Raw genomic sequence first — 24,389 nt, 5'->3', positions numbered from 1 at the left:
ATATATTATATGTATACATATATATTAAGGGGTAGATATGATTATGCTGGATGCTGGATTTAAACAGTAGGCTTACATACATGTCTCAAGTCACCCTTCTTAAAGCAAATAGTAGTGTTAAAAGTAGTATTGGGGGGGGGGGGGGGGAGGCTATATCAGATAAGACTTTGTGGGCCCCCAAAAGGCTTTGGCCGGCCCTGTCAGGCGATATAAAATACTGCAAACTGTTCAGACTGATCTACCATCACAGCCACACTAAGTAACGTTACCCGGGGGAGAGCATAAGTGTTTTTCGCCAGGCTTGTGTGTCGCTTCCGTTAGGTCTCAGTATGCGGAACTCCCTGCAGACTGATGATGATGAAGAGGATGTTATGAAGGCAGGTTGTAACTGACTGAGCCACCCGTCCATCGAGCTGAGAGGTGGACACACATTTTCGCATCATCTATTTATGCTGCGAACCAGTCACACGGAACAGCTACCCCTTTTCAGCCGTCGTTTCCAATGATATAACGTTACCGTAATCTAAAAGAAAGACGGTTGAATTCAGACATACACCGCTGCCTCTCCCCCTCAGTGACCGTGGAGGACATCCACCACCCAGGCCGTTATCAGCAGCTGGTCTCGCAGCGAACATTAGCGGCTAACCGGCTAATGTAAGCAGGTAACATTAAGGATGTTCTTAACGTTACTCAACGTGTGTGATATTTAGCTAAATACATCCAACGCATTTGTGGCTGTTGGGTCCGAACCGTTTTCTGATGTCGCCAGTGTTGTTTTACATTTGACAGGCTTTTATTTATGCGGTAACTCGCTCAAGCTATTGTTAGCAAAGTAGACCGCTAGCTAGCTAGCTAGCTACCTAGCTAATCCATCCGTGGCGTAGGACACCATAAAGCTAGCAGAGTGGAGGTGAGAGGGTGCATCTTTAGGGGTGAACATGGAGGTAAGTGGGTGCGTCTTTAGGGGTTAACAGTTAGGTGAGAGGACGCATCTTTAGGGGTGAACATGTGGGTAAGAGGTTAGGGGTTAACATCTAGCTAGGTGAGAGGATGGATGCATATTTAGGGGTGAACATGTAGGTGAGAGGATGGGTGGATCTAAAGGGGTGAACAATGTAACGTAGCTAGAAGATTATACATTTTCACGGGGGAGCATGTAGGTGAGGGGATGCATCTTTATGGTTGAACATGGAGGTGAGAGGACGTATCTTTAGGGGTTAACATCGAGAATTAGCAAAGTTCTGACAGCCTATACAATACAAAACAAATAACAAACATGTTACATGACCAGCTCCCCTCGAAGAGGCACTGGCATCGCCTTATCAAGTTTGTTACTGCGAATGCTGTCCTCTCAGCGTATGTCTCTAATATTCACAGTTGGCTTGTTCGATAGTAAAATGTCCTCTACAATTCGTAACTAACGTTAGCTGTAACTGTATCTAACCGTAACATGCCGTGTGTCATTGTAAACTCATCGTGGTTACAGCATCGTTCTGCAGTGGTATTATTTTACACAATGTCCAACCAGCTTCCGACACAAACACGACTGATGAAATAATGCAGTTGATTTAATCGTAAATGGATTGAATGACCATAAGGATGAGGTAGTTATCAATGTCCTCAAGAAGGAGGTCAGAGTAGTATAGAATGAATGAACCTATTTCATCCTGGTGCTAAATATTTTAATATGTATTCTGATATATATACAAATATTAGATAAGAATGTATTAGACTCTTAATACATTATTATCTAATATTTTATTAGAGTGCCAAATACTGACTACTACTGATCAGCCATATATGTTACAAAGTGAAAACCGTAGGATTGATTTCAAATGTCAACACAACTGAACACTGCAAGTGCTTTGGTTTTGTGATTTTTTTTTTTCAATACTTTTCTTAATCCATAGTTGTAAATCCTTCTGAATTACAACTACTCCAACAGAGTCTTCTCCATCGCTGCTTACTGGTGTTCACAGTGACTGGCAAGAAACGCTGTCCATGATGGAGGCCTGTGAATCATATCCATCTCCTCTCTGTGCTTACATAAGCAATGAGTGCTGCCTGCAGACAACTCTGACCACATTCATCTGTTGTGTTAACCTACATCATTATCTTGCCTTTGAAGATTACACCTTGTTGTGATGATTCTTTTTTTATTTAGAGAGAGAGCGAGCGAGAAACAAAGGTTCAATACCAAGCTCGTTCATTACATTATAGTACAGTACAATCAGTGAAGTGGCGTAGTCCTTCAGCCCTCATCTAAAAATAATGCTGTGGTCCTGTATCTTTGTGCTGGATGGCACCAGCTCTGCTGCTTCATAAAATAGCCATTTTGGCCTTGCAACAGGAAGCATTTATGTTGTCAGACCTGCATGTTGATTCATTGTCCTGATGGTTTTGCATGATAAAGAGGGTTGAGATCTGTGTTCTGCATAGGCCCAGCTTTCACTGTTGGAATATATAATGTGGTTGGAATTATTTGCTCTCTATATTTAGCCATTGCTGTGAAGAAGGTTCAAGTTTTCACCACTCTGCAACATGCTCAGAGCTGTGCCATGTCTGTAGAAATAGCTAGAATAGTGTGAAGAAGTGTGTGTGTTTCAACATGAGGGTATATGTATTATTACCTGTCTCAGAGTGTATATATACTTATTTATGTTCATTGACATGCACAGACAGTCATGCTTGCAGTGTATTTGAATACGTTTACTAGATGTGATGAGTGCTGACATTAAGCTGACTCAAGAGATGGTTCAGCCCACTATGGAGTGTTATTTGAACGGTGACTTCTTATTGCACCACACACATCAAATATTGCACAGTGTTAGCCAACTTACTCATTCTTGACACTTATGTTAACCTTTTAAAGTATGGACCACCTTATTTTTTCCCAAACATGAAAATCACAAGTATTCCATAATGTGGCTAAACTACACTCACCTAAAGGATTATTAGGAACACCATACTAATACCGTGTTTGACCCCCTTTCGCCTTCAGAACTGTCTTAATTCTTTGTGGCATTGATTCTTTAGAAATGTTGGCCCATATTGATAGGATAGCATCCCCCACACCATTACACCACCACCACCACCACCACCGTTGTAACAAGGCATGACGCATCCATGTCCTCATTCTGTTTACGCCAAATTCTGACTCTACCATCTGAATGTCTCAACAGAAGTCGAGACATCAGACCAGGCAACATTTTTCCAGTCTTCAACTGTCTAATTTTGGTGAGCTCGTGCAAATTGTAGCCTCATTTTCCTATTTTTAGTGGAGATGAGTGGTACCCGGTGGGGTCTTCTGCTGGCGTAGCCCATCCGCCCTGAAGGTTGTGCGTGTTGTGGCTTCACAAATGCTTTGCTGCATACCTCGGCTGTAACGTGTGGTTATTTGAGTCAAAGTTGATCTTCTATCAGCTAGAATCACTCGGCTCATTCTCCTCTGGCATCAACAAGGCTTTTACGCCAACAGGACTGGATGTTTTTCCTTTTTCAGACCATTCTTTGTAAACCCTAGAAATGGTTGTGCGTCCAAATCCCTGTAACTGAGCAGATTGTGAAATACTCAGACCAGCCCGTCTGGCACCAACAACCATGCCACGCTCAGAGTTGGTTAGATCACCTTTCTTTCCCATTCTGACATTCAGTTTGGAGTTAAGAAGATTGTCTTGACCAGGACCACACACCTAAATGCACTGAAGCAGCTACCATGTGGTTGGTTGATTAGATAATTGCATTAACGAGAAATTGAACAGGTGTTCCTAATAATCCTTTAGGTGAGTGTATGTTTTATACTAATGTGTCAAATAAAATGGCAACAGCATTCTCTGTTTTGGCTCTATTCCATAATTTAGTAGAATTCTTGACTTTTTACCGTCATGCTCCATTAAGATGAGTCTAGTTCAGTCTTGTATTATGTCCCCCTGTGAATGGCTCCTCTACTGACAAGTAGAGCTATTAGACATAATTAGACACATAATGCATCTGAAGCCCTTTGTGATAAATTCACCCTTAATGTCCACTGGACACAGCTGCCATGGCTGCTGGGGTTAATGACACCCTTTGATAGGATGTGTGACGCAGGCTACATGCAGTCCTTTTGTCCGCCCTGTTGTCTTAGTGTAGTGTATCATGAAATTCACATGAAATGTCAACATTTACTTAGAATTGACATTCATTTATATTTAATCATGCATTTCACCACGTGTTAATCACATTAGGTTGTGATGTTATTGTATTAATGTCTAGGCTATACAGCCAAACAATTCCCCCCCCCCCCCAACAGTATAGATAGAGATGCATTCTCTTTATTTCTGCTGATATCAATTTTAACATAAAGAAAAACAAGTGGTTGTTCATGAGCATTTCTTCTTGGAACGACAGGCTTTCTGTTTAAGTGGTAAATTAGCTCTGAAGCTTTTGAGAGAGACACATGTTGGCAAGTCAATAACAAATGTAATTCCCCCAAAACATGGACAACTAACAGCAACACAGAATTGGTCAGGCTGCGTTAACAAACAGGTATACTGCCTCTGAAATGTATCCAGTGCACTTTGACACCTTTGTGAAATGTGACACATCCGCTGGACAACGACGCAACTGTTTGATAGGACCCCCCCCCCCGTTTAAAAACGACTCCTATAACGCCACTGAAAGAGGAGAATTTATACAAAATGTGCACAAAGTCCAATCTTATTAGTCATTTATTGTTTTTATGTTTTTAAAAAAAAATATATTTATGACATAAATCTTGCTTTTTTTAATGGGCCTTTTGAATTGAATGAATTCTCAAATAAGTACATGAAATTAAGCTTGAAGTGCAGAGTTTTGTTTGGTTATCTAAAATATAAAGAGTTCATATTATTTCTTTTTTCTCAGCCTGGATCTGGCTTGCAAGCTCATTTTAAACTTGGCACATTTTCTAGTAGAAAATAGTCTAGTCCTTTCTCCCCTAGGTGACTCTTTTTAATAGGAATCCATTGTACAGTATGAACCACTGGCTAAATTATACATCCATTAGCTTATCAGTTCAGGGATAACAGCCTTGAAGAGAGAGTGGAATACTGCTCTGGGTATAGTGTTTATGTTTCAGGGTGGAGTTTCTGAATGAGGCGTTTGTTGGTGTTAGGTTAAAGGCTGTTGATCGTGGCATGACATGCTCTGGTAAAAGTAGAAACATTTTTTTTTCATCAGACATGTACTACATTGGCAAATGTGGGCTTGTCCCTGTTTCACTGTGATGAAAAGTAACGTATGAAGTATAATAATTGATATGCGTTTGTTTTACAGCAGTCTAAAGCATAAGCAGTTAGCATTCAGGTTTTGGTGCTCGTCCCTCAGAACGAAAGAGCAAGGGCTTCTCTGTAGAGCCGCCATTTTATAACAACGTTTAACAATCATGCTGGGAGAAATCTGTTGTGGGAGAGACAGAGATACCAAGTTCTCTTGACTAGTCTCAATAAGCCAGACTTGTACTGCAGACACAAGTTGTTCTTTGTAATGAAAACACCCATTGTTATGCTCTTTTGTGGCTCTTAATATCTCTGTAGGTAACACAATGGTATTAGCAGTAGTTACCAAACAGACTTGGATGTTAAAATGAAGCAGGTTGAGTTGGATTCTGAACTCACTGCCTTGTGTAGGAGTGTTGCAAGTTCCTTATCAGGGGTGTGATTCTTCCGGATAAATCCGGATTTTGGCTTTTCCGACCTGAAAATGAAGCTCTCGTAAATCATGCAAATCCGCTTTTTTGTTTTGTTTTGTTGGGGGGGGGGGGGGGGTTGCAAGGCACGGGTCGGGGGTATTGGTAAACCAATGACCGGTCATTGCTGTCAACGTTTTTTGTGCCTCTGATTCATGTCTTCATATCACTCCGCAAGTGGTCCATTAATTTGTCACGATGTAACTTCATTCAAAGCAGAGCTCCACCAAAGAGCCTGCAATCGTTGCGGAAGGTTATTTGAATACGAATTTTGGACGTGTGGGGGCGATCTATCTTCTTGGCTGAAGCCGACAACGGGACAATATTTTTATTTTATGTTGGCAATGCAAGCTGAAGCGACGTAGCAGATGACGTAAGCTGACAGCTGACCAACGCTACCAAGTGATCGGCTGAGACGGGGAGTACATGTATTTGAAAGAGTCCGGCTGTTGTGGCAGACGAAGGTCCAGTCGGGAGTTTGGATGGGGAGTCCACTGAAGTCCACTGTGGTCTGAAGGGCTAATCCTCGCTAGATCACTAGCTAGCGGTAACCGTTAGTCGGGAGGTTGACAGCTAACGTTAGCCAGCTGAAGCTAACAGTCGAGCGATGGTGAGTAACGTACGTTACACATGCTGGCAGCAGCACAGAGTCCAGAGTTGATAAGTTGGGGGGGGTAGAAAGGTATTGAGAATGACCAACACCTAATCTTAAACTTAGGGTACTTAATTTACTACGACCCAATCAGAGGTTACTTAAATTGGGACGTTCAGTCAAAATCAAGCACGTCACCTTCAAACGGGATCTCTGTTTCCCTCCCCGGTGATCATGCTGCTCTGGGGGACCGGCTGCGCAGTGAGAAGCCGCTGCTGACGGGCGCAGATCTTCGCCGGAGCTCTGACTGCTGTCTGTCCGCACGGCCGTCTGACGGCATCAGTATTAAATTGAGACAGTTTCATTACCGGTTAAAAACGTCTCGTTATCGCATTAAATAGTAGTCTAATTCGGTACAGATGGTTTTAACGCCTGATGCGAAGTGTAGGCCTATAGGAGTACACATGAAAACCCTGAACAAGCAGCGTCGTTCTGCTCCGTCTTTCTGCTGTGCCCCATTCACGTAGTAGTTTTACACTATGTAGGTTAAACTCTGCAATTAATCCGCGGTTCACATGTATGTATGAACTGTGGTGGTCCATTACACTGTAGGCTACATTCAACATCACTGATTAAGTAGCCTAAGTCAATCCTACTGAATTTTGTGATTTCCTTGCAATAAATATTGACAATTTTACCATAAATTGGTGCCTAAAATGTATCAGAATGCAGGAATTGAGGTCTTTTACCCTCAAAATTTCCTGGGGGAGGACCCCCAGACCTCCTCCTCCCCTTGCTTTGTGTGTTCCCGCAAAGACAAATTCTGAGCAAGGAGAAACCCTGAAGTATCATCACAGACAGCCATGAAAAAACATTGAAATTGCAGAGTTAGAGAGTTAAAACGGATGAAAAGATGGAGAACCAGACAGACAGTATGTACAGTGTCAACAGAGAGAAACACGGACAATCAAACATAATAAAAAATAAAAAATCTGTTACATAAGGTACTGCTTATATTATTTCACCATCTGTACACAAATGTATTGAGTGAATGCACGTGTCCGTGGGTGGGGCTGCATGGGCGTGGTAATGTGGGCTGGAGAGGCTACGTGTGTGTGTGTGTGTGAGACCACAGACCCAAATCTTCTCAGCTGTTGCTACTGTCATATGCTGCACTGTCTCTTCATGTGGCACATTATTTATATTATAACAAGGTAATGCAATGTGTAATCAAGTGATGACTGATTAACAGTAATGTAAATGCTAAATGCCCTAATACCTGTTGATACTACAACAATGCAAAGTATAGGCTCTATCATTTAAGACTCAATTTCTCCATTTCTTTGCACAAAACTCTCCAGAAAGTGGCATTTAATGGTTTATTTAAAAAAATAAAAAATAAAAATGTCCCGGGACCGGACCCCCCTAGGGAGAGCCCCCCCACATAACCAATCCCAATTTAACCCCTGCATATAACATTCTATGCAAGTAATATTTACTTTCATTGATTTTTGGGTGTTTCAATCAATTTTTATAGCATTTGAAAAAGAAAATGGGGGGGTGCTGTCGAAGCGTCATGGGTACGGCGTATATTTCCCTGCTTTTTTTGTCCTTTGCCAATCACACCTATGCTTATGCATATCAGTAAAGTATACAATTTTTTCAGCTAACAGCGTGACATGGAATATATGTGGAAATGTAAAAATAAATGGTGTTTCTGGGAATAGATTTAGCGGTAAAAAAATGTTTTGATGTTGGAATGTTTTCAGTGAATAGCTACGCATTTTCCACCCTGCTGTTCTAATAATTGAAAGATTACAGTATGTTGTGGCATCTATGAGATGATGCTAGACTGGAGCTGAAAGTGGCCCCTAAGGATTGGGGAATAGGAATCTGTAGAGGTGCTGGTTGAGCTTGCTACAGTTGCCAGTCAGTCACAGGGTCATAGTACAAGCTATGAAGGGTGCTTATTCCACCAAGGCCTCTAAACAGCTTACTATCCCTCTACTGAAAAGTCTTTATCCTTCGACAAAAACAAGCAGCTGACATGATGGTCAGAACAAATCAATCCTAAAACACTATCAACGCTTTACAAGAATTGACCATGCATTTTTGAGTCCACTCTCTTTAAATGGATGCTTCTATTATTTGAGGTAGGCTTGTCATGTCGGACATATTTTGTGCTCCGCTAGCTGTGTCTCTTCTGTCATGTACCCTGTCTGACAGAGATGATCACTCTGTAAAAACGTCATCATGACATCAGTAACGTCTTTCATTTCTTGCAAAGTAAACTGTCGTTGTGACATTGCAGTGACATTTCTAGCTGAGGTGCAATGATGTTTGAGAGAAAGAAATCATCTTTACAAGATTAACTATCTCTGTCTGTGTTCAGGGGCTTCTTATCCCAGAGTCAGATTTTAACAGTCGAACAAAAAGGAAATTAGTTGTAGTTTAGTTTCTCCACTAAAGTAGTAGCCTCAACCAGAATGCAATTACATTTAGCATCTTTGCTGATCTGTCATTGGTAGTTCGTGAAATAAAACGGCTTCCCTGAGGAGTTATTTGTGTTTGAACAACCAAGGACAGCACCACATTGTTTTCTGTCTGCTCTTATGTTTTTCTCAACTGATAAAAAAAAATCCTATCTCCATAAATTTGAAGAAAGATGTCATGCCAGTCTAAATGTACCTGTACGTGAACCACCTCCTGTCATGTAGGGTTGAAACTGCGTGTCAGTCACTGCTCATGCACACGCATTCATTCTCCCTTGTGGGGGGAGGGGCTTAGGAGACCGTTTTGGGCTTTAGCGGAAAGGGGAGAGGGACTGAGAAGTTGTCGATGTTCACATTTTTTGGCTTTGTCCTGGATCTTCACAGTCCTACCTTACAGAACCTTTAACATAAAAAAAGACTATAGATCATATAAATCATGATGCCATATTAAAGGAGAATTCCGGTCGATTTCAACTCGTAGCTCGGTTGTTTGTAAATGTGGAGTGCTGTCAGTAGCGAGAAAAACGAAAACAATCGGTGTTGCCTACACCGTGTTATCCCGCTGCTAGCGTTAGCACCCAACAGGCTTAAACAGGGCAGGTTTTAAACGTGTTTTTAGCCTTTAAACATGTTCAAAATGTCATTACAAGTGCCTACTCATGTGTAGTGATTCCTTCCGAGGGAACGCAGCGAGTCTGACTGCAGTAGATGTGACAGAAAGGCATCAGAGTTGTGTTAGTCCATGCCTCTGTTTATTTCCTGTTTTCTGGTGAAGTCCACACTAGTCGACTGTTGAACTCCTACAATCCAATATACCAAAATGTATTTTTTCCACAAAAAAAACCGATTTGCCGTTCTTATGTCCTTAGTAATGACTATTTAGCAACAGGCTGTAACCTGACACCACAGCTGAGCCAGCAGAGTGGCCTGCAGCAGGTCAAAAGTTCAAGAGCTCACTGTTGCTTAGTTACCCATGCATAGCTCTTGAACTGCAGCTCTAGCAGGGGGATAACACGTATAGGCAGCACCGATTGTTTTCATTTTTCTTGCTACTGACAGCACTCCAAATTTCCAAACAACAGAGCTACGTGTTGAAATCAACAGGAATTCTCCTTTTTAAGCCCAATTTTGCAACTCTGAAAAATCACGTGGCTGGTCGATGTCATGCAGTGTAGCGCACCAGATTTCTTCATACTGCATTCACATTGTTTCTCTCACTGGTTTACACTTGTAACAGTGTTTATTTAAATTGTGGCCATGTAAAGACACCTAACAGAACTCCACCCCCCCCCCACCAACTTTTTTTTCTTTCTTGTGTTGCAGGTTTGACTCTGTCATTTTTTTGAACCATCGCAATGATAATCAAGGAGCTGTGTTTCAACTTCACGCCTGAACTTTCCCAGTTGTGATGGAAAGGCAACACTGACTCAAGAGAGAACATAAATCCTGGATGCCGTGACGCACGGGACGTGGTCAATCCAAGATGGAGAAAAAGAAAATGTGCCCTCGTCTTCTTGACTACTTGGTGGTAGTCGGAGCAAGGTAAGTTAACTTCATTAGCACTTCCACGTTTGTTTTGGAGTTGATGCAGCAGTTACTCCCATATGATCTTTGTTGCACAGTAGCCACAGGGGAAAAGGATGATTCACGTGAACATAACTTGAAATGAGAGAACTGTCCTGTCTGCCACTGTTTTTAGAGTTAGCCACTGAGTGTCTCTATTGGAACATTCAGCGATTTTTAAGTGTTATGCTTAAGGGGAATTTCCGAGTTGTTGTGGGATGGGTGTTACTTGTTCTTGGATTTTAACAGCTAAATATAGTTAGAAATTTGCTTCTCTAACCACCGGACTACTGTCAGGGCTTTGTTAGCCATGGTGTTCTGCTATCAAGTGATCAAAGGCTTTGATTCTTCTCTTATGAAATGCTTCTCTCATCACATAGTGACCATTTTAAATTAAATTCAAAGCTGTGTTTATTTAAGGGAAATGGATTTGCAGATACATCAGATATAAGTTATAAAATGGACAGAAAACAGAGTTTTTTTGAAACCACATAGAACTAATGATGGGCACAGCACTACATATGCTTTAAAGACAAAAATAAATGTTTGTCCATCTCCCCTCCAGGCAACCAAGTAGTGACAATGTGGCCCAGACACCTCAGCTCCTCCGCCGCTACCCACTGGAGGACCACCACGACTTCCCGCTCCCACCAGACGTGGTGTTTTTCTGCCAACCAGAGGGCTGCCTGAGTATACGCCAGCGTAGGGTTAGCCTCCGCGACGACTCCTCGTTTGTGTTCACGCTGACAGACAAGGACTCCGGAATCACCCGCTACGGAATCTGCGTCAATTTCTACCGTTCTTTTCAGCGAGGACATCATCGTGCTCGCGGGGACAAGAGCGGCCACACAGAGACAGCGGCACAGGCGGCCGAGACCGCCAGCGATTGGTCCGATGGCAGCAGCGGAGGCCCGCCCTTCGTGTTATCGCCCCCTAACAATGCTGAGTCAGCGCCTCCGCCTGCCTCTGGAGAAGAGGGCGGACAACCGGGTGCCGAGCTAAATGCCGGCAAGTCCCCACAGCAGAGACAAAGCGCTGCTAAGATGGCAGCCAGGAACCGCAACAGCACGCTGACCTCGCTGTGCATACTGAGCCACTACCCCTTCTTCTCCACCTTTAGGGAATGCTTATATATTCTCAAGAGGCTGGTGGACTGCTGCAGTCAGAGGCTAACTCAACGAGCTGGGCTCCCTCGCACCACCCAGAGGTGAGGTTTAAGATTGCATCTTCAGATGTAGATACATACAGCTCTTTTTTTTTTTTTCAATATATGTGTACCATTTCACCCTGGTGCACATTAAAACACAGATGTACTATTTTAGATGCCCCCGCTTAGGGCTATTTTGGTTGAAAGGTGGATCTATCAAAGTTCTTTGGGCCACTGTCAATAGGGTTGGGTATCGTTTGGATTTTTACGATTCCAATGCCGAACCGGTACTTTTTAAAACGATTCCGATTCCTAAACCGGTTCTTGAAATACTGAAAAATGACATCAAATAAAGGCTCTTTTTTTTTTTTTTTTTTATTGAAAATGATTAAAATGTAACTATATTAACGTTTTAAAGTACTTTCCCAGAGGGAAAATATGGTAGCCTACATTTACGGTAGACTACAGAGAGAGTGTGATATTTTTACGTCCGTTTCAGAGCGACAGAGGGAAAATATTTCAGTCGACACATTAAGTGGAACCGAAATTTGCGTTCTAATCCGGTCCGATTCCTACCGGTTGCGTAGGAACCGGTTCCATAGTGGAACCGGGTTTCGGTACCCAACCCTTACTGTCAAAACAAACTTTGTTAGTTTGTTAGTTCGCTAGAAATACCTAAATCTGGTTGATTGCTATGAAAATACTGACTACGTTCATGCTTGCCAGAACGCTTATTGCTTTTGACACTCCCATGAGCTTTGTTGTAGTGCCAGCCTTCGGCCAAATGTCAACTTTGACCACAAGATCTCATTATCAGGCAGATTGCCATGAGTACGCTCGTATTACAAAGTGCATAACAACTTTTGATTTTAATGAAACCAAGGTATTTACTTTCACATCATAGATTTTTAGTCCTTGACTTGTTCAGGGCGACGTATACGTTTTGTATTGTCAACTGTAATTAACTTGACAGCCTCTAGGGGGCCGGGGGGAAAATGGCCCCTAAATCTGTACATGCACACTTATCAATTCTTTGATTGGAACTGCTTAAAATCACAACAAAATTAGGTAAATGCAGCTCATGCTTGATAACCTTCATCATCTGTAAGCTGTTGCATAACATCATTACATTCATGCTGACATGGCATTGCATGCAAATTATTGACCAAACAAACACAGCATTAATGCAGTTGCTTAAAATCCTTTTTTGCTTCAGTTTAACATTTTCAAGGCTAGACAAGTTTACAATAAATAGCAGATTTGTTGTTTTACAGTGTTCCTGATTTTTTTGCAATGCCTACTGCTTTCTTTCTTGACCATCTGCTTCTCTCATTGTCCAATTGTTGCGCGTGCGTTTGCGTTGCAAAATGAATACAAGAGGTTTTGTCTGTGGCTCCATGCAGCTTTGCAGGCCATCTGCAGCTTGTTTGTTGTGTCATGTTTTCACAGTACGCTTTATGCTATAATCACACTCCACCTCGATGATAAATAACGGCAACCAAAATATCCACAGTGCATTTTGCATCACGGCAAACATTATTTCATCCAGTGCTATAGGTTAACGTTAATGCACGGAGACATGCTTTAGGAATAATACAGTACATGTTATATAATTGTCTATGTGAAGTAGTTTCTTTTAATTTAGGTCAGTTGGCTAGGCCAAATATGTGTTGATACCTGAGCCGCTTTTTAGTTATGCACCCTTTCTAATTTATAAAAAGGGTACAAGTTAAAATCCTAAACCAGAAAAGAGAAACGGACAAAGTGTGGAGGAGCTGCATGATATACCCACTGTATACATAACAGTCAGAAGAAATGGCATTTAGCAAAGTACTACAAAAATGAAATAAAAATACACATACAATATGATCAATATCTGACAAACTTTATTTTATCTGATTGATTCAGAATAATCTGTTTAAGCTGTGTAGACTATATTTTCTTGTGCCATTGTGTTGTGATGTGGAAGTATTTGCAGTTCGCTTTTGGCTACTCTGTTGCCATGGGTGACACAATAGATGGCAATTTTGGAGTGGCAAAGTGCTAATTAGGCTGTCCCTTCACACTGGCTTAGGTCCAGTATGAATCTATGATTGTTGGTCACCCAAGGAGCATTTATGGTTTCTCCACAGTCCTCCATTTATAGCCTAGCTGTAGAACCAGCACAGCTTTTCCCCTTATCACTCACTACAAGGGTTAGTAGGAATGTCAGTAAATCTCATACCTTGACTTTTTTTTCCGTCTTCTGGTAACATGCAGCGGAACCACATATCATCAATCAGTCAAATGCATTTGTCACATAAAAATCGGTGTCAGTATAGATCTGTGGTTTCCTTGATGGCCTCAGGCCATTCAAGCCAAAGGCTACACGTATCTGAGAATTTTTTCTTTTTTTTTTTCTTCTCCCGACATGGTTGGTTGAACAGTGGTGTGGCAATGACAGAGAAGGAGGAGAGCCATTGCACAATGGCTGCGAGCGCTTTGTGTTATGGCGGCTCTGACAGATTGAGGTCTCTGGCAGCCTTCGGGTAGCAGCTGCAGTTGGTGGGAGGGCTTCAAAGGACTAATGATTTATCTCCCTCCTTGTTACACACACACACACACACACACACACACACACACACACACACACACACACACTCTGAGTATACACTCTAGAGAGGTTTTAATGACACCTTGTGTGTGTGTGGAGTGAAGGGGTTTGCATATCAATATATCGGCAATTGCTTAAGAGCCTCTCCTGTGTTTTCAATCTAATTTAATAATAATGATTTCACTGACCGAGTTCTCATGGTTGCTGTTTGCAGTTATAAAATGAGCCAATGATTTAGTTTTAATCCTAAAATTACTGTGGACTGACTACTTATTTGTTAAGCTTAACATATTTAGCATATTGTCGGTTCAACATTTATCATTTATTATTTATTATAACAATGCCAATAAGAGCCACTGTATATGTATGTTTGTGTGTATTCATGCAGTTACACAATGTGCAGTGGGTTTTTCTTCGTACAGTTTTCTCATCCCTGTTCAAACTGGCAGTGATTTGTTTTTTGTTTTTTTCAACTTAACACTTTTACACAATTAGTTCCAGTAAGGTGTTGCCTTTTAAGAGTGGCTTTTGTATTACAATTTCTATCACACTGTGTACTATTCCTGTTTCAGTTTTGTTTAGTTTTCTTGGGGAGACTGGAGGCGGGGAGAATAAAAAGGCCATATGATGTTATTCATTCTGTGTTACATGTTTTAGGCCTCTTCAGCTAGTGCTAAACGTCTTTTTTAAGTTTATCAAACAAAAATGCCAGATATTCACTGATTTCAGCTTCTCAGATTTGACTATCTCTCTGTTTTTATATCATTATACATGTAATATAGTTTGTTTTGGAAGAGTGGTCAGAAAAAAACCCAGGGAATTTGAAAACTTCATCATTGGGGTTAGGAAACTTCAAAGGGGCGTTATCTATCTTCAAAGGGGGAATCTATAATGAAAATAACAAAAGACTGTAAAGGAATCACTCTGAATATACACTCTGTTTATGTCCTTCCTAGGGACACCATGTGGCGGGTATTCACTGGGGCGCTGTCGGTGGAGGAGAAAGGCAGCCAGCTGCTGGCCGACCTGCGGGAGATTGAATCCTGGGTGTACCGTTTGCTTCGTTCACCGGTACCAGTGGCTGGTCAGAGGCGTGTGGATGTGGAAGTCTTACCACATGAACTCAAACGGCCACTCACCTTTGCCCTGCCTGACAACTCTCGCTTCTCCATGGTCGACTTCCCCCTGCACCTGCCCTTAGAGCTGCTGGGCGTGGACGCCTGTCTTCAGGTGCTCAGCTGTGTCCTGCTAGAGCACAAGGTAAGGACACGCCCAGCAGTCAGTTCAAGATGCAAACTGTCTCTTATCAATTATCGCCTGGGGCCTGTCTCTTCGCTTTTTCTTTTGTACTTTTAAAGACCAGGGGCCTCGTGTATAAACGTTGCGTAGGCACAAAAAGGTTGCGTACGCTGGTTGTCACGCACACGGTGTGATTTATAAAAATGACGAGTGGGAATGTGCGGGCCGTCACGCAAACTCTGGGATCCATCTCCGCACGTATCCATCTCCCCAGGAAGAAACGCGGTGTCGGGTGGGCGAAGTTGTGCGATGCGTAATTGATCCCGTGGATGATGTGTAAGTAATGGCGCTTACCCACTGCTAGTACCAGCTCTACTCGGCTCAGGTCGACTCGACTCGGACGCGGTGCCCCGTCTTCCTTTTTCCATTGCAGATTTAGTACCGCCTCATGCGTGAGGCGGGCGTTGCTGGTCGTCATAGCGGCGCCGCAGGAAACTGCCGCGACCTAACGCGACACACACACACACACACACACACACACACACACACACACACACACACACACACAGAACGTCGAAGGTGTGTTGTTTTTGATCTCGGCATGTGGCTGTTGCCACAGCCAGAAGACACATTTTGTTTCAAAAGAAGCTGGAGGCAGCAACAAAAAACCACAGCTGGCTAAACTATTTGTTGTTTGTTCAGGACGCAAATTTACGAATTCCACTATGGCCACGCCAAGACCCGCCCTACGAAGCATCTCGATTGGTTGGGGTTAGGCATTTGACCTCAAGTGGTTAAGGTTAGGATAGCCGATTGGTCAGGGGATAGGACCTGAACAGATCGGGTTACGTTACCTTGCGTAAGCATGGACGCCTGGCCAATAAATGCTATTGAAGGGCGGGTCTTGGCGTGGCCATAGTGGGATTCGTAATATCGTGTTCAGGACACCCCCGTCTGTCGCTAGCAATGATGACGCAGTGATTAGTGACGATTCTCTCCCACCAGTCAGTAGTCTGCAGGTTTTCATGTCACCTTTTGGTATCACCTCAGCTCGCTCGGAACCTCGACGGAGGTGATACTAAAAAAAGTTCCTGCTGGCAGGTACCGGGGACTTTTTTTCATAATGGAAAAGCAAAAATGGCGAGTAGAGTAGTGTTGAGGCGAGTCGAGCAGGTACCATGTGATGGAAAAACGCCTTAAGTAAACAAGGTGTAGGAAATGAGCCCTACCCGGGCCAGCAAACACTGGGCCGAATGCAGCAGCTTTACAGCGCCCTTTGGATGTCATAAACAGATTTAACTGTTTTAACCAGTTCTTTTAATGATTCGCTTATGTTATTTAGAACATTGTTAAATTTTCTAAAATAATTTGGCACATATTTCTGTTATTGTATTTATTTCATTCATGCGGAGGTACGTGGCGCAGCAGATCCAGGGTGTGCACTGTCAGCTGCTGTGGAGACGCTGGCCTCACATGTGTTCCCCCCCCTCCAGCTTAACAGCTTCTTGTGCGTCATTTGGACTGACATGCGCGGCATTTTTGTGTGGCGCCGCCGCCACTCTTCTCTTGCTTTCCTTTCCACACTCTGCCGATTTTCTTTCATTGCTTATACGAGATGACAAACCTCCAAACTGATTAACTCAATCTCACAGTTGGTAATGTTTTTTCTTTTTTGTGTCTGGTTTAGCCTTGTGCAAGATTAGCCTTGTGATTAGACATAGATGACGTCAGGGGCGCATTTATAGTCCGTTGAGTAGTTATTTATGGGAGGAGGCAAGGCGGGGTCGGTGGCTTGTTCACTTGTGCTCAATTTTAACGTTGAAAGGAAATGTGCGCAGGACCTGGCGTACGCCCAGTTTTATAAATCTGAATATTTCGGTCGGTACGCACTTTACACCGTCTTCGGTATGAAAGCTACGCAGTCTTTTATACATGAGGCCCCAGGAGCAGATGTGTGGTTGTCTTCGGCTGCAACCAAATCACCAGTGGGAATTTATTAAAGACCGAACTGATTGTTTTGAGGAGAAAGGACAGAGCTATATTTAGTGTGTTATGATTGGTCAGTGGTTTCTTCCGGAGTGCAGCTGCGTGTCCCCGCTTGGATAAAAACACTTTTTCAAAGACCTCCTAATAAATGCCCTGAGTGACCTTCATCAGACATGTTCTGTTAGATGTAGGCTCACTGAAGTCATTTCTCTGGAGTGGAGAAAGCATGATGGGCAAAAAGAAAACCGTATGACTGAAATGAAAGCCCCTTTATCTCTGTCTCTGCTATCTTTAACGCTAGCAGCATTAGTAGGGATATAAGAGAAATCTCTGTTTGGCTGGTGTAGTGTTCTGTTGTTGCTATTGGTTTACTGTGACATTGATACACGGGCTCATTTGCAATCAAACCCAAGCTTTCCAACTTCAATCCCACTGCTGGAAGACCATACTGCTTTTCTTTCTCAGTGTCTCTAACTTATAGAATGTATCAGATCTAATTAGATGTTTCCTCACCTAAATGTTTTTATTTTTATTTTGTTTGTTTAGAAATTCAGCTTAAAATACAGATTGAAAGAAAACTCTTCCTAAATGGGGTCGATCCACTGCGAATACATATTCTCTGCCTGTGTGAAAGGCTGCCATCTTGTATTTATCCATTTTCCTTTTTTGAAGATGAATTCAATACATCATTACATTCAGTCTGGCTGAACTAAGTGCTGGCTGGAAGCTTTCAGAGTGACTTCTTTTCGAGCAATTTGTGCTGCCAGATGAATTTGTCGTAAAAGCTCAGTTTTTAATATTGCTGTTACGAATCCAAGGCAGTATCGGGGTGTTTACAGACAAAAAAAAAGGAAATATGGATATATGAGACTTATAATTGTGTGATAGAGCACCAGAGGAAGAAGCCAACTAGGTGACTGTGTGTCTATTTAGATATGACGGTATGAACATAACAGGGCAGTGAACAACAACCACCAACAGTTTCTTGATTTTGTTTTTTTTCTCAGGTCATTCTTCAGTCCAGAGATTACAATGCTTTGTCTATGAGCGTCATGGCCTTTGTGGCCATGATCTACCCTCTGGAGTACATGTTCCCTGTCATCCCCTTACTGCCAACATGCATGGCCTCTGCTGAACAGGTAAAACCTTGTACCATTTGTTCTGAACATATTTTTAAGATTTCATGCAGTTCTCAATTGCAAATGCTGGCCGTTGTGGTAACCTCCAATTATGACGGATTGGTATGTTTTCTCCCCACAGCTCCTCCTTGCCCCCACTCCCTACATTATAGGTGTACCAGCCAGCTTCTTCCTCTACAAAGCTGGTTTCAAAATGCCAGACGATCTTTGGCTTGTGGACCTTGACAGCAGCAAGGTCAGTACATCATCGACAGGTGTTCCCTCTGATCTAGTTTTGTCTGTTTTCATGATGATGTCCGCATTAAAGTGCTCATATTATGCTCATTTTCAGGTTCATAATTGTATTTAGAGGTTATATCAGAATAGGTTTGCTTGGTTTCATTTTCAAAAAACACCATATTTTGTTTGCTGCAGCTCCTCTTTTCACCCTGTGTGTTGAGCTCTCTGTTTTAGCCACAGAGTGAGGCATCTCACTTCTATTCCATCTTTGTTGGGAGTCGTACATGCACAGTACCTAGGTAAGGACTACTAGCCAGTCAGAAGCAGAGTATGAGGGCGTGCCACGCTAGCAGCTAGGCGAGCATTATAACGTGTTCGAAAGTGATGCACGTTCGTCACGGAAGTAAAGGCTGGACTACAACAGAGCAGTTTGGAGCAGTTTGTGAACAGTGTTTTCCCTTTGGGGTGGACTTTGGGCTTTTTCACTTTGTAAACCTGTAACATGCACAAAAAGGATATATAACACAATAAAGGAAAGGGGGGAAAGCCAAAAAGCATAATATGAGCACTATGAAGTCTAATTCATCTATCAGTTTAACAACTTTATTTTCTTATCTAAATTTAGATTGTTTTTGTGTCTACAGGTTATAGCGCCCACCAATGCAGAGATCCTACCACCGCTTCCAGAGCCTGAAGCATGCGAGCTTAAGAAACATCTAAAACAGGTACTGCATGGGATTTTGGGTGATTTCCCTTACATGTTATCAGTGCAATATTTTCTAATTCTGATGCACTGTGGCTGCCAGGGCTTAGCCCAAAACCAGTGCGTCTCCTACTGGCACATATATGGAACCATATCAACCCCGGTGCTGGTCTGGAGCCCACCATTCATGTTTGCTCCCATTAGCTGATTGCACTCTTGTATAAATGAAAAACTTCTCTTTCAGCAGTGTGAAGAGTAGTGGCCTTCCTTCTTCAACATGGTTGTATGCATTGTCGATGAGTGTGAGAGCATTTGAAATGGGTTTTGTAATGCACTAATATCAACAAATGCTTTTTTCTTTTTTTTTCCTGTTTTCTTTGCATGCTCTAGCTCTTGGAGGTAAAATCTGATTCTAGGACCCTGCTTTCCAAGCAAAACCTTTAGTAATGCTGGTAGTAACTAACTTGCCCCTCTAACCCGATTATCTAACATAACATCAGAACCTGGTTCTGATTCATGGGAACACCTCACTTTTCTTACGTCCATGCTATGTGCAACATCAGTCACACAAAGACCCTTCTTAGCAAATATGGAAACTACTGATATGATCACTCAGTGTGCTTATTGGCCAAGAGAAGTTAGCCATGTGTAAGATTTTAGCATTGACTGTTGATCACATTGCCATGCATCGTTGTTTTTCCACAGTGAAGTCTTCTGCAAAATGGGTAAGGAGTTAATTGCCGTCATTTATCTTCATTTGAGCGACTAAATGGACAAATGTTTCTACCATAGTAAGGCTCACAAATGGCAACAATCTATGAAATCCTTGATGATTTTCCCCATTTTTCTATGAACGAGACCAACATACTAAAATCGTCAAACATTTAGTTTTTATTCATACATTTAAACGCCACATGGACTAGTCCAACACTCTTAAAGGTCCTACGACATGCTGCTTTTTGGATGCTTTTATATAGGCCTTAGTGGTCACCTAATACTATAATACGTCTCGTTCCCGAAATTCAGCCTTGGTGCAGAATTACAGCCACTAGAGCCAGTCCCACAATGAGCTTTACTTAGGATGTGCCATTTCTGTGTCTGTAGCTTTAAACGCTATTGAGGAGGAGAGAGGCGGGGACATTACTGTGACATTGATACACGGGCTCATTTGCAATCAAACCCAAGCTTTCCAACTTCAATCCCACTGCTGGAAGACCATACTGCTTTTCTTTCTCAGTGTCTCTAACTTATAGAATGTATCAGATCTAATTAGATGTTTCCTCACCTAAATGTTTTTATTTTTATTTTGTTCATATATAGGCCTTAATGGTCACTTAATACTGTAATACGTCTCGTTCCCGAAATTCAGCCTTGGTGCAGAATTACAGCCACTAGAGCCAGTCCCACAATGAGCTTTACTTAGGATGTGCCATTTCTGTGTCTGTAGCTTTAAATGCTATTGAGGAGGAGAGGGGAGGGGGGCAAGGTGGAGGGGGGCCTTGACCAACTGCCATGCTTAGCTTGTTTTCAAGCCATGATGTCTCTCTCTTTCTCATGGGTGGGCCAAATTCTCTGGGCGGGCAAAGCAGAGAAAGGGGAGGTAACCTTTCCCCTTATGACATCATAAAGGGAAGATTCCAGATCGGCCCATCTGAGCTTTCATTTTCTCAAAGGCAGAGCAGGATACCCAGGGCTCGGTTTACACCTATCACCATTTCTAGCCACTGGGGGACCATAGGCAGGCTGGGGGAACTCATATTAATGTTAAAAATCCTCTTTTCGTGCCATGCGACCTTTTTTTAAATAAAAAAGCTACAAAGCCAATCCATACTCTGAAGCTGTTTTATGCAGTATAATAACTTTTCATTTTCTAGCTTCAGTGAATAAAACCATCAAAGAACTTTCCTCATATATTCCTCATATATAATGTTCAAACTGTGTTTTGGTTAAAATCCTTGCATACACCTCTTTTGTTTTGTATGCCTTGAATCAGAGCCGGTTCGTTAGCAGTGTGTGTGTGTGTGTTGTTAGCAGCTCTCTCCCATGTGTGCGGATGTGTGACTGAGAGGCTGGTGTTAAGAGTGTGCAAAGCCTTAGTTTAGCAGTTGTATATTTGGAAACAAGCAGTATTGATATCCGTGAATGGAGAAAATGTCACTGAAGATAGTTTAACTGATTATCTGAAGAATGTGATGCCAAAGCAGAATGCTGTTAATGTGAGAGTCACTGAAAATACTTGCACTTAACACTGGATAACAAAAATAAATTGGTCCTAACTAGCGACTCATTTTTTTTTTTCTTTTACAAAAATGGTGGCTGTATTATTTCAGCTCACCCCACATTTTTTATCTGAGCAGTTAGACGTTACTATTGAGGCTTTTATTTTGCTACAGGTGCTTTATTGTGCAAGTGTTTTTATCTATGCTCCTGAAAAGATCTGCCGTTTTTGTATCCGTCATCACCACTCCATCGTAACCACTGGTTTGTCCCAGTTGGTCACCATGGATGGCCTTCATGTGTCTTTTAGTGGCTGGATTCTATAGAAGAAGTCTGGTCACGTTTGTGCTTGTCTGTGTCTCTCACTGTCTTTCATGTTGAGCACAAAACATCTATTCTTTCCTCATATTCCTCTTTCTCAAAATGTCTCTATCTTCACTCTCACTCACTCTCTTGCTCTACTGGCCGTCCATCACTTTCTCCAAACAAACACAAATGTATCTTTTTCTTTTCTCCTTTCTATAGTAAATTGTAGACTTGGAAATGATAAAGCAGCAAGACATCTCGTTCTTTGCACAGACAAATCAATAATAACATTAGCATTTTTTTCATTAAGCTAGATTTATTTGACTCATTTGGTTGGCACCAAAATATACTTAATCGCTGTCAGCAAAAAGCTGAGAAAGAGGGAAGTACTGTTGAAAGGAGACAAAGAAAAGAAAAGGGAAAGGGCCATGGTTGTGACCCTTCCGTCATGTGCTGTTCCAGTGTCAGTCACAAAGTGATCATCCCAGGCCTTCATGTGATTCTCCTCGCATCTCTCTTATCCCCTTCCTAGTGTCTGGTTAGGTTGACCGTGATCACCCAAAAGCAGATCTTCTCCTCTGAAAATAAGGTTACTCATTTCTCCTCCTGTGGAATGTGTAATGCCCCTGCACGGATATCTTCTCTCTCTCACATTATTTTGCTTGTCACTACTACTTGTCTCCTACTCTTCCAAGACTCGAATAAAATGCATAACAGTGTCACAGAATGTTGTGGACCAGTTTTTTGATACACTGCTTAGCTCTGGCTTGAGCATGACTGAATGTGCGTGCATCTATCTTGGCATCAGTGAGTGTTCTCGTAACCAAAACAAGATATGATGAAGCTAATCACAAAGTTAACATTCATCCAGACCCAGCTACTAAATGTTCCATTATGCTAAGCTAAACATTGACACTTGAGTCTGCAGCAGTTCCCTTAAAGCAAACCATGCATAGTGACTTACTTCCCTCGTGCCCTTCCTCTCCAAAATGACACTCCCACCACAGGCATCAACATTCACAAAACTGATCCCTCAGCTGCTGTATGTAATAAGAGTAAAGCCAAATTGTGACAGCAGTAAAAATGGGGAAAACAGGGGTTGTGGCCCTATAGTTGATCATCTCTTACCTCACTTAAGCACTCTGCTGGGCGGCAGAAATGCTTGGTAGTAAGAGGGATTACTATTTCGATTAATTCTATTGGGTCATGTTTAAGTCCCCATTCTAGCAGTCAGCCCCTTTACCCTAATTGTTTTCCCTCCATAGAGAGGGCAAAAATGTCCCATTGAGTGTAGAAAAAAGTTATTTTATTAACTAAATGTTGATGCCAATCGTGGGAGTGGTCCATCACAGCGCTGTGTTTTTGTCTTCAGATCCACTGCCTTGTTTCTAACTTGTGCCACTGTAACCTGTTCTAGGCCTTGGCCAGCATGAGTTTGAACACCCAACCCATCCTGAACCTGGAGAAGTTCCAGGAAGGTCACGAGATGCCCCTGCTCCCTCCTGGACGAGATAAAGCCTCGCCGTCCTCCACAGAGTTCAACCCTCTAATTTACGGCAATGATGTTGATTCTGTGGATGTAGCCACCAGGCAAGCCATATGAATGTCTCTTTCCATGGTCTATTTGCCATGTTTCTCTCTGTCTATTTGAGGTGTGAGGAACTCTGAAAAGGGAAAAACTAAAGAATTATATTTAGAGATACAGTTATATGGAATTTCAGGGCTGATAACCAGTAATGCAAAGAGCATAATAAATATGTATTTTTAAAATGACAAGTTTATTTTTTCGAAAAAGGCCAATATTTAGAGGCCCTTCACCATCTTTAGAAAAAGAAAAATACATGAAGGTATTGTATACTTGTTTGTAACACTATAGATAATTTCTATAATTTGTAGATTAAACAAACTTTTTCACAGCAGACATTTTGATCTTGTCGTAGTAGGAAAAGCACAGCTGAAGTTGATAACCTTAACAATGGCTCAATTCCATCAAGTGTCCCAGTAAGCTATTTCAGTGAGTCAGCATGCACAATACCAGGGCCTCTCCTAAGTGGAATGCAGCCATCAGTAATGGTTTTGAATACACCTGTGCTTTTCCTACTATGGCATGTCTGCTGTAAAAAAGGTCTATTGTCAGGCATGTATAGGCTACAAAAACCATTAGAATAACTGCATACTCTAGAACAAATTAATGTTTAAGACCATGGACTCCACTGTTTAGAAAAGCAGCAAGCCTTTTACAATAAGCTGGCTAACAGTCCTGTGGTGTCATTCATCTTCTGCTGCTCCCTCTGCTGCTGATGTGAAGAGACACAATGCTGGACAGGTGCTGCTGGAGGAGAAGAGAAGCTAAACTTAGCACAAAAAGTAAGGACAATTGTGTTTGGTAGATTATTTTTCTGTCCTAACAATGCTTTTTGGCAATAAATCTAAAGCCTGTTTAGTTCCCTTTCAAATGGTGCCCCATTTGTAAGGAACATGCATTT

At 42.1% G+C, this 24,389-nt stretch overlaps 1 protein-coding gene across 9 annotated transcripts in view; it reads left to right on the top strand.

Moving 5' to 3' along the window:
• Nucleotides 1-222: 222 nt before the first annotated feature.
• The window catches only part of madd (MAP-kinase activating death domain), a 60,970-nt gene continuing 36,803 nt past the window's right edge, over nt 223-24,389 (top strand). For 4 of the 9 annotated variants that reach the window (XM_078266294.1, XM_078266374.1, XM_078266043.1 and 1 more), the window contains exons 1-8: nt 224-662; nt 10,115-10,333; nt 10,920-11,561; nt 15,051-15,354; nt 18,327-18,458; nt 18,580-18,693; nt 19,322-19,402; nt 23,321-23,493. In XM_078266294.1, coding sequence (XP_078122420.1) covers nt 10,275-10,333; nt 10,920-11,561; nt 15,051-15,354; nt 18,327-18,458; nt 18,580-18,693; nt 19,322-19,402; nt 23,321-23,493 — 1,505 coding nt within the window. In that variant the 5' untranslated portion in view covers nt 224-662; nt 10,115-10,274. Of the gene's footprint in view, nt 663-10,114; nt 10,334-10,919; nt 11,562-15,050; nt 15,355-18,326; nt 18,459-18,579; nt 18,694-19,321; nt 19,403-22,435; nt 22,493-23,320; nt 23,494-24,389 lie in introns of all 9 variants that reach the window. The other 5 variants (XM_078265963.1, XM_078265885.1, XM_078265719.1 and 2 more) reach the window with 4 other exon arrangements.

This window comes from Sander vitreus, chromosome 1 (assembly GCF_031162955.1).
Source record: "Sander vitreus isolate 19-12246 chromosome 1, sanVit1, whole genome shotgun sequence".
In the NCBI taxonomy this organism is placed as follows: Eukaryota; Metazoa; Chordata; class Actinopteri; order Perciformes; family Percidae; genus Sander; species Sander vitreus.
Note: the sequence above shows the minus strand (reverse complement) of the source record. Positions and strands in the feature narration are given on the sequence as shown.